Source organism: Pteropus medius, unplaced genomic scaffold (genome assembly GCF_902729225.1).
Source record: "Pteropus medius unplaced genomic scaffold, Ma_sr-lr_union100, whole genome shotgun sequence".
Taxonomy (NCBI): Eukaryota; Metazoa; Chordata; class Mammalia; order Chiroptera; family Pteropodidae; genus Pteropus; species Pteropus medius.
The window spans coordinates 5,861,062-5,878,611 of record NW_024354875.1 but is presented as its reverse complement, the minus strand read 5'-3'; the positions used below and the strand labels follow the sequence as shown (position 1 = coordinate 5,878,611).

Sequence of the window (17,550 nt, the reverse complement as noted above, 5' to 3'; positions counted from 1 at the left end):
GATGGCGGATACTTCCCAAATACCCACCATGCATTTAGCACTGCATTGACCGTGGGCTGGTAATGGGATTTCACTAGGTAGCTTTTAAGATGCGTTCTGATTCTAAAATTACATGATTCTGGGGATTATTGGGATTATCAGGAAATTTTGTCCTCTAGCATTAGTGGAGGAATGAAGAGTAATAACATTACTGCCATGCGAGGAATAAAGACCTGTGGTTGTCTTTGCAACCGAGAAAGGGGACAGGCAGGATCCCTTTGTGACAGTAATCATCCAAGGCACAGAAGTGTTACAGCTCAGGGAGCACTGGCACTGTCTTTGCAGAACAGAAAATGGGAAGGAGTGGCCCAGAGGATGGTGTAGAAAGGTTGATGAGGATCATAGGGTGTGGGCACTTGGCTCAAGAGGCACGAGAAAGGCAGGGACAGGCGAGAGGGGTCAGAGTCCTCAGCGGCTCGGGATTTCCCTGGCCTTGAACTTTCTCAGCATCATGGTTTTATTTGTTCAGGGAAACACCCCCCACATAACCTGGGTCTGAGGGCTCGATGATGCATGAGACTTGGACAAAGACAGGAGCAGGAAGATGGCAGCAGAGAGCACAGGAGAAAAGAAGAGTTTGAAACAAAGCAGCAACAAGGCAGATGGACACGGATCACAACAAAAGGGAGTTCAGGAGATCTGTAAAGACTAGAATGAATGGAATGTGAACAAAACCGAATATTTAGCTAAAATTAAATTTCTTAACTTGCCAGTTTTGCAGATCACATGTTTCTAGAAATAAGAAGAAAACTGAGCTCTGAAATGCTCTTTGGCTAAAAAGTTTCATCTTCATTTTAGATAAAGATGCCAGGGATTCAGGCAAGGAACACATAGGCCCAGAGTATTTCAGGCTATGAAGACAAACATTCATGATTACAATTCTTTCTCACTCTCTCTCACTTACTTTCTTTTCTCTGTACCTTGCTGTGGTTCTCAAATGAAACAAAATATATTTTAAAATAGAAAACAAAAAGCATAAAGCCAACTCTTTTTTTGTATTTCAAACTTTTTAGAAAAATTTTAGAAAACTATGGGTACATAGTTTTACCTAGTTCCCTTCTAAGTATACATTTGAATTTAAGTATTGTTTTTTATTCACTTAATGGCACATTCTGGAGGTTTTTACATCTGCTTTCTAAATTTTATGACCACTTTAAAGAAGTAGAATAAAATGTCATATCCTAATTTACTAATGCAGTCTCCTAATTTTGGAGATCATTCACTTATTAATTCATTCAACAAACATTACTGAGCCCTTATTGTGAGCTTGGAGTTGTTCTTTTAAAAAAATTAATTATTTAATATTTATTTATTTTGGGGGAGTTCTAAGTGATAAAAACAAGAGAAAAAATTCCCACCCTCTTAAAACTTGCTCCCTTGTAAAGATCTGGTCAATAAACACACAAATAAGTAAATTGTGCAATATATTAGCAAATGATAACTACCATGAAACATAAAGCAGAGAAAGGGGGATAAATAGAGCTGGGGAAAGGGAGTCGATTTAAATAAAATGGTTAGGGTGGTGTTACCTTTGCCGCTTGAGTGAAGAATTATAGAAGACAGAGTGAGTGGCGGTTGTGGCTACTTGAAATTTTGTGCCAAGGTGGAAAAAAATGCTTCGCAGCATTTCTTCACGCATGTGGTCCTCCCATTCTCCCCCAAGTCCCACTTAGTCTGTATTATTTTCTTAGGATAGAATACTCAAAGTACTTTACAGATTGTTGATAAAAAACCATTGCCAAACCAATGTATATTCTTGATAAGCAAAATGCAAATGGGGGTGACATCGTCGAGCCGGGAGCTACAGGACTTTGTTCTTGTTCTTGAATGAATACTGAATTCCAACATGATTTTGGTCAAATCGTTTTATTTATTTGGATCTCAGATTTAGCTATTGACCATTCATCGTATTGGAATGGGTTAGAAATTTCTGCCCCATAATATCTTTCTCTACTCTTTCTTCCTGATTTGGAGGTTTTAATGGGAGAAAGATGCACTGACTTAATCGTTGCCTTTTCTTGCTATGGATGGTGCCTCTGTTTAATCATGGTAAACATATGTACTTGTGCATGTTACACACAATATTCGCAGTGTGCCACAGGCTTAACGGAATGAATCTGAGATGTACTAATCCTGAATTTCACTGACCAAAAAGGAATGTGGTACTTTCTTATATTAGTGTAGTCTAGGAAGGAATGACCTCTTTTTTTGGTGTTTTAGAGTGGAAAGTATACATCTGATACTGTACTACTAGGTGCTTTATATATAATTTTAATAAGCACTCTATCAGATTTTATTATTCCATTTTATAGATCACAGAGGTAAAGAGAGGCTCAGATCTTTGCCCAAGATCCTACATGTGATAGAAATAGGATTTCAAATTGGGTTGGTCTGACTCTAAAAGTCCATTTAGCTAATTTATGAATTGTTTCATGATTGCAGACTTTTTTTGAGCCTATCTGGACCATAATTCCAGATGTTAGTGTGGTGTTTCTGTTTCTGCTTTGGAGTCATACAAACTTGGTTTTGAATTTTGGTATTATCTGTGTAATCTCAAGTATCTTAATATCTCTAAATTTCTTTACGTGTCTAAATAACACTAACTTTAACAGGCTCAAATAAAATAATTCCTATAAAGTACTTAGCATAGAATAAATACTTAATAAATACTTGCTTTAAAAAGATCAGTTTTTCCAGCAAGTTTGACTCAATTATAATTCACATTCACAATAGTTGATAATAACTCATTTTTCCTGATTTCTGAAAGTGTAGTTCTAGAAAGATATATTAGCTCCGATTATCAAAGAGTTCTGTTTTAATCAAATTCCTTCTCATGTATTTGTTAGATTTCATGTACCTGGTGGTGGGTAGATGAATCTTTCTAAGTCTGTGATTTTTCTGATTCTGAGAAAGCCAGTGCATTTTACAAATATATAAACGTTTCTCCTACATAGTTATGGCATTTTGGAAATGTTACGCATAGAAACTTATTCCCTATTCTTCATCGTATCCCACACAGTCACTCTAAGAAGATCATTAAGAACTCATGACTACAACTCCTCATTGTCCAAAAACTAAGCTGAAATGACCTGTTGCAAATTTGAAGTCACTGGCTACATACAGCTCTACTTGTTAGATTTTTCTCTTACTAACTACCAAGCCAAGGACATCAACTTCATCTCCTTATCTCCTTCAAAATGGACGCTGCCACAATCTACTTCAAAGGTGAAGACTGTGAATATCTAGCAAAAGTTTGCTGAGCTGGTTAATTTTTCCAAACGGTAATGACCCCGTTCACATTTTATTCATTTATTATGTTTGTCTGTTCAGCGTTTACACTTGCTATCTCTGCCTGTGATATATTTAGAGACAAAAAAGCTAAGCAAAGTCAACATGGTCAAAGGCTTTTATGCCATTAGAATAGCGTTTCCTAAATGATATTGTGCTCATGAGTTTTTTGAGGTTGCTCATTAAAATGCAGTTTTCTGGGTCCCACAGGAACCACCGAATCAGAATCTTTAAAGGGAGGCTCTGAAATTCATCATTCCACTGGAGTGACAATGTGGCTTGGTCTTCGTCACTCTGTTTGCCTATTTGTTGAACGCATTAGGGTCCTAGCTTCGCACAGTGGACTGGAATATCCGAGACCACCCTCCAGCTTTCACTCAAATAGACACAGCCCACTAACGAGCAGAGAGAATATCAACTCCAAGATGAAGTTTCAGTTATAGTGGATATTCAGTACCTATTTGTTGAATGAATAACATTCTATATTCTTTTTTCTTTAGAAATGACTAAACGTGACACTTTGAAAGTTCTAAAAATCTAAATGTTTTAGAAAAGCTTGGGCATTGGAAAGAGCGGCCTAAAATACTGTAAAGAAAATATTTCATTTTTTCCCCTCTTCTTTATAGAATCCTCAGAATCAATTCAAATCATGTTATATACCTTAAATAGCAATTGGGTTTGGCAATGTAATTTGTCCATTTCTTAAAAGGGCTGATTATTAGATTCTGGCTACAGAGTAATAAACAGGTAATAGATGGCTTTTTAGATGTAAAATTATTTTTCTTTCTAGCTATACAGAGTTATTTAATTACACAACTACCTTCTTGCCAGAAAGATTGATGCAACCTCAAACAGTGTTCATTTTGGCCCTTAATCACCATTAGGATTAATTCTGTATTTGTAAAATGATTGTGGCAATTTTCATATTCATGCCACTCTTTATAAAGTTTAGAAGTAATTATGACTATTGTATAAATGCTGAAAATGTAGAATCATGAAATTAAGTGAATTTAGGCAAATTATATTGAAATATATTGAAAGGGTGGCTGGATAATTTATTGTCCACATTGATACATTTCGAAATGAAAGGAGATGCTATTGGTCAGACCAACAGGTAGAACGTGAGACTTTTCCTGCAAACCAGGATATGTGGTCCCTTAATACATCAATATTTTAGAGATAAAGCATCGAAAACACTTGTTTTCTTTAATAGGGTCGCATTATGTATTCCTTTAAAATGAAATAATTTCTACAGTATAAAAATAAGTTGAACAGTTAATGATTTTTAAAAACTTATATTACACTTTTAGGAGAGAACTAAAAATAATGGATTTGGACAAAATAAATGAAGTAAATATAGATCAGACTCAGTTTCAGAAGTCATGGTGCAATCTTATTTAATGGATTTTGAGTCTGATTTTAAAAATATTACTTGATATTAGATAGTGTTACTATGCATATAAATATGCCTATACAATGTAAAACAGAATGTCACATCAAATGCCAACTACAAGTGAAAATCATTTTTTTAACTAGTTTATTACTTTGAGTTATCGGGAATCATAATTTGTTATCTTTGTTGATTCAGAATGTGTCACTGAAGTGGTTGCACAAACTGTGAAATGAGACTTTCATAAATCACACCTGTGCCTGACCTGGGTACATACACTTTAATTTCCCAGCAATCTGTCGGGACATGAATAATGGATGGTACTAAAAACCTTGGTAATATTATGATCTAATCATTCTTTTTATGTAAGGCACAAAATCTGGGTTGGATTTCAATGCAATTGAAAATTTAGGTTCAAACTTAAAATGGGTTCTCTTTTATTCTTGTATTCCAAGGTCTCTGATTTGTATTCCTGTGTTTTCATTCATTTATCACCAAACATTATAAGATGACTTTTATTGTTGAGAAGGGGAAGCTAATTTAGAATTGAAACAGTTTTGCATATTTAGAAATGAGACTATTAGTTTAGGGATTTTGGTGACAAGAAAATAAATTTCTTCAGGGTTGTTAATGTGAAACACAAAACCATTTTTTCTTCATTGTTTCATCAGTGTTTTTCATAGACATTTTACCCTAATGCCACCAAAAAATAACTGCATTTGAATTCACCTTAATCGACTTTGTATGTTTATTATCCTTCACGTTATACATTTAGTGTAAAAACAATTGAGTGATCCATTTTGTTCTGGCCATGAGAGAAATAAAATCATTATATACATAAGACTAGGCCAAATATAGGACAGTAAGAGATTTTGATACCATTTTTCCATTAAATTCATGAAGTCACAAAATAAATATGGCTTTCCTTATAAATTAACTTTAAAAAAGTACACACAAACTGAAAAGTCCTTTTGCCTCTAATAAGAACTTCTTTAGTGAAGAAGAGCCCCACTCTTCAAAACAAAATCAGAATCTTTTTATTCTCACTAATTTATTAAGGAAGGACTATCACGTTTTTTTTTTTTTTGGACAGATTTTTATAATTGCATTTTCCCCAGTATCTTCCTGTGATTTAGATTGTGCATCTAGCTCTAATGTCATATCAAAGATGTTACTTCTACTGTGAGAAAAAACCATGCCTTCTGTGCTCTGGTCTTAAGTTAACGAATACATTAGAATCATTCATTTGCTGCCCGATGATTCAGAATCAGAAAACAGCATTCATTTTTACTTAATTTATTTATACATGCAAAAATAAAAAAAAAACAAATTCATTTATTGAAAGACATTCTTATTTCTGGATAAGTTTGAGTGTACATTATTCTACATATTGGATTCAAAAATTTTGTATGAAGTACAAAGGCATTCTTTTGGTTAAAAGAATGGTTTCTTTATGGAACATAATATGCAGCTCAAAATTAAACATGAAGTTCATAAAATTATTTTAATCATAAAAGAAATGAAATTCCTTATGTTTTTCTTGATCCAAGACACATCTCATTCTAGTTAGATATATTTCTTTTAGCTAACAAAAATGAGCAGCATGGAATACATTTAATATTATGGCTAATCTCCCTCTCCCCATAATTTTCTTTGCTATGTCTAGGACTCAAGTCGTTTGGTAATCACTTTGACTTCTCAATGTGATATAGCTTTGACCTCGAATATTTACAATTTTCTGTTAAATTCGTTGAATGTCATTTGCCTGGATCTAGATGGTAGAAGCAGAAGGAGAGAATGAGAAAGACATGTCATTTTCAATAACATTATACTCATTCGATCATATTGTTTTTCATGTGTATAAAATTTTGTTTCTTAATAAATTAAGTAATATTTTGGTATATAATTTAACAGCCTATTGAACTGTTTTTAACTTTGATAAACGTAGGGTATTCTGCCTGAAGAGTTCCTATATTTTTATTGGGTTTACTCTCAAGCCACCTTGTAGGTAAAAGGCTAACAATATACTAATACTTTGTCTGATAAGATAACACATCCCACATCGCTTCAGAGTTTAACTCACTGGAATCCAGTTGTGCTCAGAGCTTCTGAAACTGCTCTTTTAAAAAGTCAACATTGGCTTCGAATGATCAAATCCAGTGGGCCCCTATCTTGACACTTTGGCATTTTATACCATTGACTCACTCTCACTGTTGACGCTTCTTTGATTCTGAGAAATCAATTTCTTCTTGTTTTCTTCCTGTCTCTCTATCTATTCCACCTCTACTTCCTATGCAGGGTCCTCTTTACCAGTCCCTTAAATGGGAGAAGAGCTCAGGGACCTGCCTGTCCCTGCAGTCCAGCTATAGTGGCTTTTCTCCTCAAGATTTCTTTCAAAGCTTCAACTTTGAAATCTAGGCAACTCTGCATGTTGGCTTGTTATTTTATTTGCTTCATTCATCTCTGCTCTAGTAATCTTCAGTTTCCTCTGGGTGCCATATTTAAATTACTGGCACAACTATCTAGCTAACAGCTAAGCCAGAAATGTAAGGGTTATCACCAACATGTTATTCTTTACTTTCCATTCACCAACTCCTGCCAATTCTATCTTCTTAATAGCTTTTTATTGTCTTCAGAATCAGATGCCATATGTTAGTATAGGTCTTTAACCCAACTAGGTTATTAAAATAAGTAGCCTCTATCCGTCCAACTTCTTTTCAGTCTTATTCATTTCCCTAAGCCAACCAATCCATCCTCTGGTCTGCTTTTAGTTATTACTATTATTATTATTATTATTTTAACATGTGATCCTGGTTTGTTTCTCTGTTTTATAGTAATACTCCAGGGGTACTTATCAGATTATATTGCAAAAATCTGATCATACATCTGTTACTTCTTGCCTGATGGTGAGCTCCTTGAAAGCATGGACTATGCGACATCCACTTGGTACCACCAGCGGAGTGGGTGATAAATGTTGTTGAATGATAAACTGTCCAATCTTTCAGTAGTAGACATGGCGCTCTATTGCACACACTTTGTAGGTGATCCATTGTAATCAGCAGGAGAGGAACTGTCTGTTTAAAGAATTTGATCCTATGTAAAGATAAGGTAATTAATTCCACCCAACTGTATTGGGAGTAGCAATTTCTGTATATACCTTAAAGGAACAGCTTGTTTAAGCCACTAAATTCACATTTATCTCTAGTACAAGAGAAAAATATTCTGTTAATTAGGTAGGGGGTTGAGAGGAGAAACTTAATGGCTGAAGAAGGTGTTACTCTGAACTTTATGATTGTTTGAAACTTTATGATAGTATAAAACTTTGAAATTAACTTCTTTTCCAATTATAATTTGCTATGTGAGGACAAGTTCATAGAACAGCCATCACTGGGGTACATCTGAGATTGTGTTCCAGTATTGCAAAGGGTTTACTTCCTGGACAAAGGTAGACTTTTTTTTCATATTAACGATAAGAACTAAGAATGAAGGTTTAGTCATGAAAAATAACAATTTATTTGATCTTTCGCAGCCCTTAATATTCCCTTTTTCTTCATCACTATCTGCCTTAATAAAATGCAGTCACAGTTTACCTAATGGTTGATTCTATTTTACTTGAGCTGTGTTGGGCTCCTAGTTCCTTACAATCTCTTTCCATCAGATTTTCCTCAGCATTTCTCAAGGATGTTTCTCAAGATACTTGGGGGAAAATAGACGGAATTTCTCCATGGTCAAATAAATTTGAGAAATATTTCACGTCATATTCCCTTCTAAGATGGTCTCAATGGATGTTAGAAAATTAAAGACTTTAAGAATGTGTGTGTATGTGTCTGTCTGTCCATCTGTTTGTCTGTGTATGGACATCCTGCAAACCTGGCTTTCTGAAGAACATTCTGTGTCCATGAGAAACTGGTGTCTGCTCTGATCTCAACCATTTGTTCTGCTGGCTTTTTCTGTGAATGCTCCGTAGAAGCCTAGAAATTTCAACATTTACTCTGCTTTGAATCTGATTTGTCTTTCCTATTCAGTCTTGGCTCCTATTTTTATTTATTTATTTTTCCTAGAGAATCCCACTGTTTCTGGTCTGGGATCCCTGCTTAAAATCTGAACTTATCCTCGCCCCCCAGGAATCGTGTGAGTGTGTGTATGTGTGTGTGTACATACAGATATAGATATAGATGTAGATACAGATATTTGCTTCTATTCTTTAATGTTCCTATAACTGTCATATGCCTTGACCAAAGTAAGACTTGAATTCATGACTTACTCCTCACTATTATTTTACTCCCACAGCAGGTTGAGTTCCAGAAATTGCAGAGGGTTTTGTTGGTAAAGTACCTGCTACCTTAGCACTTTGTCACTGTTTCTCTCAGTCATTCGGCTGAAGTGGCCCCGGACCCTTGCTTCTTGCTGGGTCTGTATCACTCTTGGTTCTCGGTTCTCTCAATTTTCTTTGTTGAGAGAGTACAAACCAAGAGCTTAGTTTTAATTAGTGTTCTGAGCTTCTGGTTTTATATTATTCTTTTGTGCATATTAAAATGAAAACTTTGCTAGAGGAGTTTTGCTTAGGAAGTCTGTATCCTATTTATAGATCCCTTTAATTGCTCCCCCAATCCCCAGTAGGAGGGAGTGGTGCTTGTTTGATCACAGAAATGTTTAATTTTTTATGGTTATAGATGTTGATTTTAAGCCACTCATGAGGATCAGATAAAAATGTTGCTCCCTGGTTGTTATTTTCCAGATGTTTTCATACCATTGCTATATTTATTTTTAGAAACAAAGCATTGGGATTATTTAAAGATGGAGAAATTGAGGCAGAAAGCTTAAATGTTTGTCGAAATGAAGAGCATATTTCCCTGTGAAGAGTACAAATATCCTTATCAGCTCAGGCTCATGAAGTGCACGATTTAAAGGAGTTTCTCAAAGAAATCAGAGGTTGCAGAGTGGGTAAGAGCATAAACATGGGGTTAGTGAGTCAAGACCTTAATTCTGGCTCTGTGTGAACTTGGGCAATTTAGTTTATTATTCAGAGGCTACTTTCTAGGCTGTAAAATGAGGTAGTCATACCTGTGTCACAGAGCTCTCAAAAAAAAAAAATATATATATATATATATGCTGCTGGTCAACTATGGCTTGATGTTAATTTAACATAACCGTGAAGTGCTTTAGTGGATGTGAAATAAGCCTATTTTGTTGTGTGGGTACTATTTAACATTATAGCTAATAGATAAGAGAGAGCATTAATAACAGATAAAACAGAAAATGGAGAGACCAAGCCTTTTACTTAAACTCCCATTAAAAATATGAAGTCATTCAAGATTAAACAATGAAAAGAGTGCCCACTGCCTTTCGCAAGAGGTTGAGAGTTGTCAAAGTAGAGCGAATGGAGAGATAATTAAAAATTAGTATTGAGCTGGATGTGTTTAAACTCGATTCATGCCAGTGTGCTGCCTAGCAACCATGGTATTTGTCCTTGCCATCCCATGGGGAGCCATAGGGCAATTCAGCACAGGGTGGACCAAGAAGGTTGCTTAGTGCAGAGCAGCAGCCTCTCTGTAAGGGAAACGCACATTTCTACAAAACCCTACAAACATCAATGATTGCATTTTATTGCCGGCTTACTGGTTTCAAGTAACCAGTCAATGCTTCTCAGAGTGTGGTCTGCTAACTATATGCATCAGAATTAGCAGGAAAGAACTATAGTGGGGTCGCTAGGGCAAAGACTGAGAGAAGTGTTCCTTCTAGAGAACAACCAGAGCAGGGCACCATTTGGGTGATTAGCATCACAGTGAAGAGGCCATGGCCAGGAGGCATAGGTTGGGATGCTGGCTCTGTCTATTCCTAGCTATATGATGCTGGACACATTTCTTAATCTTTCCATGACAATTCCCTCATCATTAGAAGGTGCAGGTGATGATAATGATGACACATGTATCTGTAATCATTGCAAGTAAAGGGCTTAGGAACATAACTGGCACAAAATAAGCAGTCAATAAAGGTTAGCTGCTATTAACTATTGGGGTCAAGCTTTTTTGCCAGCATAATTCTCTGGGGTCATTTCTGACTTAACCCAGCTCTCTGGCTTCACCGTTCACGGTCCATTACCATCATGTGCTATTTGTAAATGGAGTTTCTCTTCTTTCTATCCTAGAAGGTACAGTTTTCACTTTATCCCCATCCTTAAAACCAAGCACAACTTTGGGAATTTTCACAAGGCTTTCGCTGCCTGTGATACAGAAATATTAGCAGGGCATAAAATAGTTTCCTCCCAGGCCTTCTCTTTTCTTTTTTCATTTTTCTACTTTAGCTCCATGCATTTGGGAAAAACATAAGAAGATTCATTCATATGGCTGAGTTGAAAGCCGTGTCCAGAGATTTGTAACACAGAAGTCTGGCAGATATATGGGATCGAAGGTAAAAGGGGCTGCACTTGACCTCCTTGGCGCAGTGCTTAGGAGAAATGAGAAGCTGAGGGTGGGAGTGATAAAAGGAGGAATAACCCCAGGCTGCAAGTAGGTGACAGGGAATTAAGGTGGGAACAAAGGTGAAGGTGAGAAATTTCTCCTCAGGAGACATAGAGAGATTGTGGTCAACCTGTTCTCGGCTGAAATTGACATTCTCATAGAGCTACAGGAATTAAGAGATCAATATGGCTATTTGAAATTGTGGTGCAGAAGCTCAGGAAAGGACAATCAAAACCAAAGGCCTCTAAGAACCCTAGAATATTCTTAGAAGTCTCCAGTGTTATATTGATCTGCTTTTCAGGCTGTCCTCTCTCTGCGAACATACCTAAACTTGATACCTTGGTTGAATCCACATTAGGGGTGGGGCTTTGAATAGATCCTGGGATTAGGATTTGAGCTGATTGGCTCTACCTCGAAGGCACACCAGGTGATCAAATAGACAGGTGTTAAGAGGCAGGGGCTGGAGCAGGCTGGCACTCAAACCCTAGGCCTCAAAGCCCCAGGTACTAGTGACCCACAGCAGAGAGCTAAGAACCCCTGGTTCATGTAAGAGCAATTTTCCACAGTCGAAAGGAGATTGCTAAAAACCTGGAAACATACACATGCCCTATCTACCCAGAAAGAAATGAAAAGACCATAAAATGAAAAGCCCCTAGAATCATGGAAATGTTTATAAGCCCATAGTACTTATAAGAGAAATGATTAAAAATAGATTATGTCAGATAAACTCAATGGCTTCTATGACAGACAAGCCCAGAATCTTAAAGCAAAACATATATGGGATTTTGATTGTTCCATATGATATTTTCATTATCAAACTAAAATAATAATAATAAAAAAATCTGATGTAGACTTTAATGACCGAATGCCTTGAAGAATAAAGTCAGATTTTAAAACCCTTTACCACTTAGAAAAAAAAGTGCAGCTTGTTGCCAGCGTTCATTTTAACACCATGCGTAGGAATGCTACATTTTCAACGATGGAACTACTAAAAACAGATGCTATAAATAAAATGACGTCATTTGCTTCCAAAGACTATCGATATACCAAAATGTTGTGAAAATAATAATAAAAGTGAAATATTTCACGGAAACTTTGGGGGTCAGATTAGGACTGTAATCCGTGAGGTATTTCGGGGTAAACGCAGCCCCAAGTGCCAGTGGCGAGTACTCTTGGGGCAAACAGGAAATGGGTTAACTTTTGAAGACAATTGTAGGAGACAGACTTGGTTGCTTCCAGTTCTGGCAGCATTTTAAGTATGTTCTAACTAATTTTTTCCAAAATATTTTTTAATTACAAAAATTCATTTGCAACATTACAACAGTACAAAATACATAAATTGAAAATCAATCACTCCATTTCCCCTACAAACCCAAACTTGTGAGGCAACTGATGTTATGTGTTTGATGTCTATTTTTTAGACACTTTTTCTAGGCTATATAAACATATTTACATACACCTTGTAGATTTTATATCTTCAGCATCATACTACATATTCTGCAACTGACTTTTTTTCATTTAACAAATACCATGAGCATCTAAGTTAATACATTTAAATATATGTAATTTTTATCATCTATATATTATTACAAAATATAGATGTGCCAAAATTAATTCAATGTTACGCTTATCAATTGATATTACAAATGTCCAGCATAGCAATACTCATTCTTATAATTTTATGCCATTCTGTTTGTTTTGATAATATACATGTTGTATGTTTATATGTACTACTCAAAAGATACATTTGAATTATATCTCAAAAGGTTGTAGACATGTATTACAAACACTGTGTGATAATGGTTATTTCCCTATAATCCCTCTAGCACTAAACTATATTCACCTTAAAATTTTTCTTCCTTTAGATATGATACATATTTTTGTTTCAATTTGTATTTCCATGACTATAAGTGAGGCTTAACAACTTTTTATGCCTCTTGGCCAAGTGCATTTCTTCTTTTGACTTGCTTGCTTATATTTTTTGCTTGTATTTTTCTTGTTTTTTTTTTTCTTATTAATTCGTAGGATTTTGATAACAGTGTGTATGTGTGTATGGCAACAGAATGTGCCGCAAATAATTTCTGCGATTAAATATTTATTTATGGCACCATTCATTATATAAAAATTAAAAATTTTTGTTTGCTTAAATCTGTCCATTTTCCCTATCCTTCCACTTAAAATAATTCCCTATATTTTTATAATTTTTGTTTTTAAAATTTAAAGATTTAATATTTACTTGGAATTAATTATTTAGATTTCAAATATTTATCTGGAATTAATTTTTGTATGTAATGTGAGATAGAGTCCTAAGATTTTTTTCCAGATAAAATGAATAACTAAATGGTACTTGTTGAACTGCCCACTTTTCCACAGAGAATCTGAAGTGCCATATTTATCATTTATTAAGAAATCATATGCATTTAGATGTATTCCTAGATACTGTTTTATTTCACTGGTTTATTTGTTCATTCCAGAATGTAAAAAAAAAATTGGAAACTGTCTCACAATTTATATTTAAAGTGAGCATTTCTCTTATACCAAAGGCAAAAAAAAAAAAAAAAAAAAAACAACACAAAAAACTAGACCCAAATATCACTCATGGACATGAATACAAAAATTTGAAATAAAATATTAGCGATTCTAATGTAGTAGAGTATGAAGGTAGTAATATGACTTGAACAAGATTGTTTATATCAGAAACACAAGTATAGACCCATGGGAACTGCAAGCTATTATTTCTATTGCAGTGCTAAATTCAAGTAGAAAAGCTTACATATAGACTGAATATGCATTTTTTAACATAAGGTATAGACCAAGAAAGACTCTTCTTAAACATTTCTTTTATGCCGGAAAATGTCCAAAATAAAACACCAAGTCAAGAATAGGACAGGATGCCCAATATTAGCATTATTATTCAATATCATTTTAGAAATATTAGATAATAAAATAAGACAAAAATTAAACAATATAGTTATTAGAAAAGAAATTTTTAATTGTTTGCAGATAATATGATTACACACTAAGAACTATTGGGATAAGAGTTAAGTAAGCTAGTTATGCATATTTGAAAATTAATAGCTTTTAAAATATAGCAGCAATGAATACTTAGAAAAGAAAATGGACTTTTAAAATTCCTTTCACATTTGCAACAAAACTATAAAATATATAGAAATAAATTTAACAAAAAAGTTAAAAAAGTTTATTTAAAAAGCGCAGTATTTTGGTGAAGAATATACAAGATTTCCTGCCAGGAATTCAATATTATAAACATTTCAAATCCTACCTAAGTTAACTGATACATACTACAGATTTTGTAGGCCTGGTCTCCATTATTCTAATTTTCTTGAGTAGAAAATGATTTTTCTACTCTTTTTTTTTAAACAGTGATGCCTACCAGATATTAAAAAAAAACTTCTAAGGCAATTGTAAACAAAATATTGTATTACTGACATCACACTTATTATTTTTATCAGTAAGTGTGAAAACTATACTCAGATATCTTGATGGTAATTGAATCTGCATTTTTTTTTTCTTTTTTTCTACCTCCTTACAAAGTGTCATAATTTAATGTGAACTGTGGAAAATAAATATGAAATAATAGAACTGAAGAAAAATAAACAGGCAAATTTACGGCAAAAGATGACCCGGGTTGAATAGTACAACATAAAATATGCATGATTCATCAGATTAGTATTAATACATATATGAATAAGGCTAGCCTCTATTCATACAAATATGTTTAAGAGCTGAGAAGGGGTCATGCTGTTGTGTGTAGCTTTAATTATTCTACTTTAATTACACTACTTTTTCAGGATTAAAGACTGCATTTAGACTCCACTTTTAGTTTGATTTGTGCTGGTCTAAATTTTACCACTGCATTTTCTGTAAAGGAAAAACTGTGGCTTCAGTTATTTATTTAATAAATATCTGTTAAGTAGCTGTATGTGCCAGGCCAGTCCCTGCCCTACAACAGCCTGCATTCTGGGTAGGATAAGAAGTCGTTTGGCAGGCCTTTCCTAACCAATCAAATGCAAGTAGATGGCATGCCAACAAATTTTATCAGTTCCTTAAAGCTCTTCACAAGGTTTTACCATTAACTATTTCCACAGTTAGTACTTGAAAGAAATGTCTCTTAAGATAGAAACTCTATTATCCAAAGTTTTCACATAGTATGGCCTTTCCTACAGCTCAGTCCAAATAAGTAAAATAAAATTAAATCTTTTATTAAGAATTCTCAAATATTTCTCAACTTGGGGATTTTAAGTTAAGTGAAAACAAACAAAACAAAAATTGAAACTTGAATTGTCACCGGATAATGAAAAATGATTAACAGGAAAAAGGAACATATCGACAAGTGATGAAGGCTGCAATTCCCTATTGATAAGGCAAGGAGGACAATAACCATACAATTGTATTAAGAGCTTCATAAAGGATTGAAAGCATCACATTTACCTCTTTGACCAGTAAATTTTCTGCTTTGTGCTCTGCGTCTTCAGGTACCGTAGAGTACAGTGTTCGAATGTCCCAAGGAACTGTGGCCGTCTGAAGGGAACAGAGAAAGGAAATTAAGCCTTCCAACTTCAAAGCATTGTGCAGACCACTGTACCAAAAACACAACAAGGAAGTGTTTTCGACGTTAGTTAGCACTTAAGACGGAGAAATGTCAGTGGTTCTTCCCAATTCACTCTCTAGGAGAGCAGACCCAAACCCTTCTTTGATTTCCACTACCAGCATTATTACAATTACCATTTTATCAGTGAAACTCATAATTTTAAGCTGTTTCCTTCCAGGAGAAAACAAAAATTTGGGGATCTGTGTATTGCGACTAGTTTATTTCCATTGGTACCCTTTTTTGTTGTCGTTGATGCCAATATACATTGGAAATGAAGGAGAAAATTCACAAAATCAGCATTAGTTTAATCTTATTACAATCCCTTGTTGACTATCCACAGAGTAAAATTTAGAAGGTGTGTGTATTATTGTGTGTGTGTGTGTGTGTGTGTCTGTGTGTGTGTGTATTAGGCCACAATTAGGGAGAGAAGAAACGGTGTTCAGAGAATCTGCATTGAAGAAAATAGGTCATGTTTAATATTCTAGTAAATGAATATACATAAACTAAAAGTATAAAGTGTCTCTTAAAATAAAACATCTAGAACAGAATTCCTATCCTGTTTCATCTTTATCTTCAGCTCTACCAAGCTGGGGATCAAGGAGATGTGCTGAATTTCAGTGTGTGTAAATGAGTGTGGTGCGAACGTGTGTGTGTGGTATGTATGTGTGGTGTGTGAGCATGCCTATGTGTAGTATGCGAGTGTATCTGTGTGTGTGTGTGTGTGTGTGTGTGAGTGTGCGTGTGCCTGGGGAGCATGGACACTGTGAAAGAGGAAGAATGTCATGTAAATCTAACAGGATACAAATAATGAGAAAATTGTGTTCAAGAGATATCATTTGGTGAAAATAAACACTCATCACATAAAACACAGCTATAGACTGAACGCCCTTGGTCAGTGCATTTGCCTGGATTTGACTGCAGATGTGTGAATAGAGTTTGGAAGAGCTAAGGGGCATTGGCCATCATTTCAAAACAAGTGTAGTTACATGCACAGGGAGCCATTGCTTCCCACAGGAAGTATGATAGGGCCCACTTAAGATTTATTATTATTTAGATTTTATGTTTTTTATTTCTTTTGAATTTCCTCTTTCATTTTGCTTCTTTAATGTTAGCCACTCTACTAGATAAACAGTAAATAAACTCTATTCAAAGTTTGAACTAAAAGATTAAAATGCCTAAAATGAGCTTTGGGGATTATTGCTGGATTTCAATTATCTGGGGATAACTTATTTCCTGTTTAGACAGATAAGTCACAGATACACAGTGTCACTTGATTGGTTTCTAGGAAACATTACATATGAAATCGACTGGCAAGATTAGAGATTTTTTTCTCTAATTCAAAAATATTTTCTATATTTCAGCCACTATTTTATAATAAAATTTTTATATAACGAAAGCAAAAGATTTCTCTTTTTCATTATACACTATAGTCTCCCATTGATTTCTTGCCTTTTGAAAAAAAAAATAATAGCTGCTCTAAATATGTCTGATGGGGAGCTGAGTAACAGCCCAAATGTAAGCTTTCTGTTTAGTTCTACCACAAACCTATTGTCCCACTAAGATCACTGCTCTGTGGTATAAAACAATAGAGTGAATAGCGGGCTGCAGTAAGAAGATTTTTTTTTTTCTTAAGAAGCTTTTTTTTTTCCCTTAATGATAAGTTTTTGAAATGTGAGCTCAGGTTTCCAGTAATAATAATCACGCGGCTACTTGGTTTGCGATGTCTTATAGTAAAGATAGAGCCCCAAATATCTAAGCTA

General features: G+C 34.7%; 1 protein-coding gene across 1 annotated transcript in view; it reads right to left on the bottom strand.

Moving 5' to 3' along the window:
- Positions 1–17,550, bottom strand: part of DOCK10 (dedicator of cytokinesis 10) — a 225,511-nt gene that overhangs the window by 97,511 nt on the left and 110,450 nt on the right. Inside the window, 1 exon segment of the mRNA XM_039855668.1 lies at positions 15,631–15,720. Within this exon segment, the coding sequence (XP_039711602.1) occupies positions 15,631–15,720 (90 nt within the window).